The sequence below is a fragment of the Notolepis coatsorum genome (genome assembly GCF_963971535.1).
Source record: "Notolepis coatsorum genome assembly, contig: SCAFFOLD_2411, whole genome shotgun sequence".
In the NCBI taxonomy this organism is placed as follows: Eukaryota; Metazoa; Chordata; class Actinopteri; order Aulopiformes; family Paralepididae; genus Notolepis; species Notolepis coatsorum.
This window is the reverse complement of record NW_028169631.1, coordinates 25,001-26,084: the sequence shown is the minus strand read 5'-3', so window position 1 is coordinate 26,084 and position 1,084 is coordinate 25,001. Positions and strand designations below refer to the sequence as shown.

Below are 1,084 nucleotides of genomic sequence, written 5' to 3'. Positions count from 1 at the left end.
CTCTCTCCCCCCCCCCCCCCCTCTCTCTCTCTCTCTCTCTCTCTCTCTTCTCTCTCTTCTCTCTCTCTCTCTCTCTCTCTCTCTCTCTCTCCTCCCCCCCCCCCTCTCTCCTCTCTCTCTCTCTCTCTCTAGTCTGGAGCTCAGGACTGTGAGGGCTTCACAGAGCAGTTGGACACACTGAGGCGTCTGGCTTCAGAGGCTGGGGAGGTGCTGAAGCAGTCAGACCCGGTCGGGTCACCGGACCTCGCCGTGGTCCAGGAGCGCATGGAGAAGCTCAAGGTACACGGAGGCTGCCGTCTTGGCTGTCATTGTACTATAGAAGCCAATAAAAGAAGCCATGCTTGAATATATATACTGTATATTTCCTAATCCTGTTATATTGAGATCACACTGGGGCGAAAGTGGCTCAGGAGGTAGAGCGATTGTCTGGTAATTGGAAAGTTCCCGCTTCCCGGCTTCCTCCTTGGCAGTGTGTCAAAGTGTCCTTGAGCAAGACACTTAACCCCTGGTTAACGAGCTGGTCGGCACCGTGCATGGTTGCCACCGCTGTCGGTGTGTGAATGTGTGACTGAATGGGTAAAATGTGACTGTAAAAGCACAACTGTTGCATGATGATGTCACACTTTTTTTTTGTATCCACTTTTTCTCCCATTTTCAATTTTTCTCCCATCCCAATTTCGTATCGTCCAATTCAACCCTCCCCTGTCTCGAACGCTGTTTCATGCCTCCCACAAGCCGGCTGCAATGTGGACTAAGTCATACATAGCATGAGTCCCCTCCGATACTTGAGGTAGCAGCCGTCACATCTTTTCACCTGCGCAGCGCGATCTTTCAGCGTCAGGGGTCTGCGCTTTGGAGGGACGCCGCCCCCATCGCTTCTTGATTCTACTGCGCAGGCGCACCAACCGACCTGTAGGAGTCGCTGTCCACAACGTCCGATCCCCACCCATCAGTTTTCCCTCCCGTAATACTGCCAATTGTATTAGTGCGGACGACCAGCTAAACTGAAAACAATGTGGAGAGCTGGGCTCGAACCCAGCGTCTCCAGCATTGGTGGTGAGTGCCTTGCCCACTGCACCACCTA

At 53.2% G+C, this 1,084-nt stretch overlaps 1 protein-coding gene across 1 annotated transcript in view; it reads left to right on the top strand.

Annotated features, from left to right (window-relative positions):
- Nucleotides 1-132: 132 nt before the first annotated feature.
- The window catches only part of LOC311248691 (nesprin-1-like), a gene marked incomplete at its 5' end in the record, with an annotated part of 5,787 nt that continues 4,835 nt past the window's right edge, over nt 133-1,084 (top strand). The window contains one exon of the mRNA XM_084339534.1: nt 133-279. Within this exon, the coding sequence (XP_084195660.1) occupies nt 133-279 (147 nt within the window). The remainder of the gene's footprint in view (nt 280-1,084) is intronic.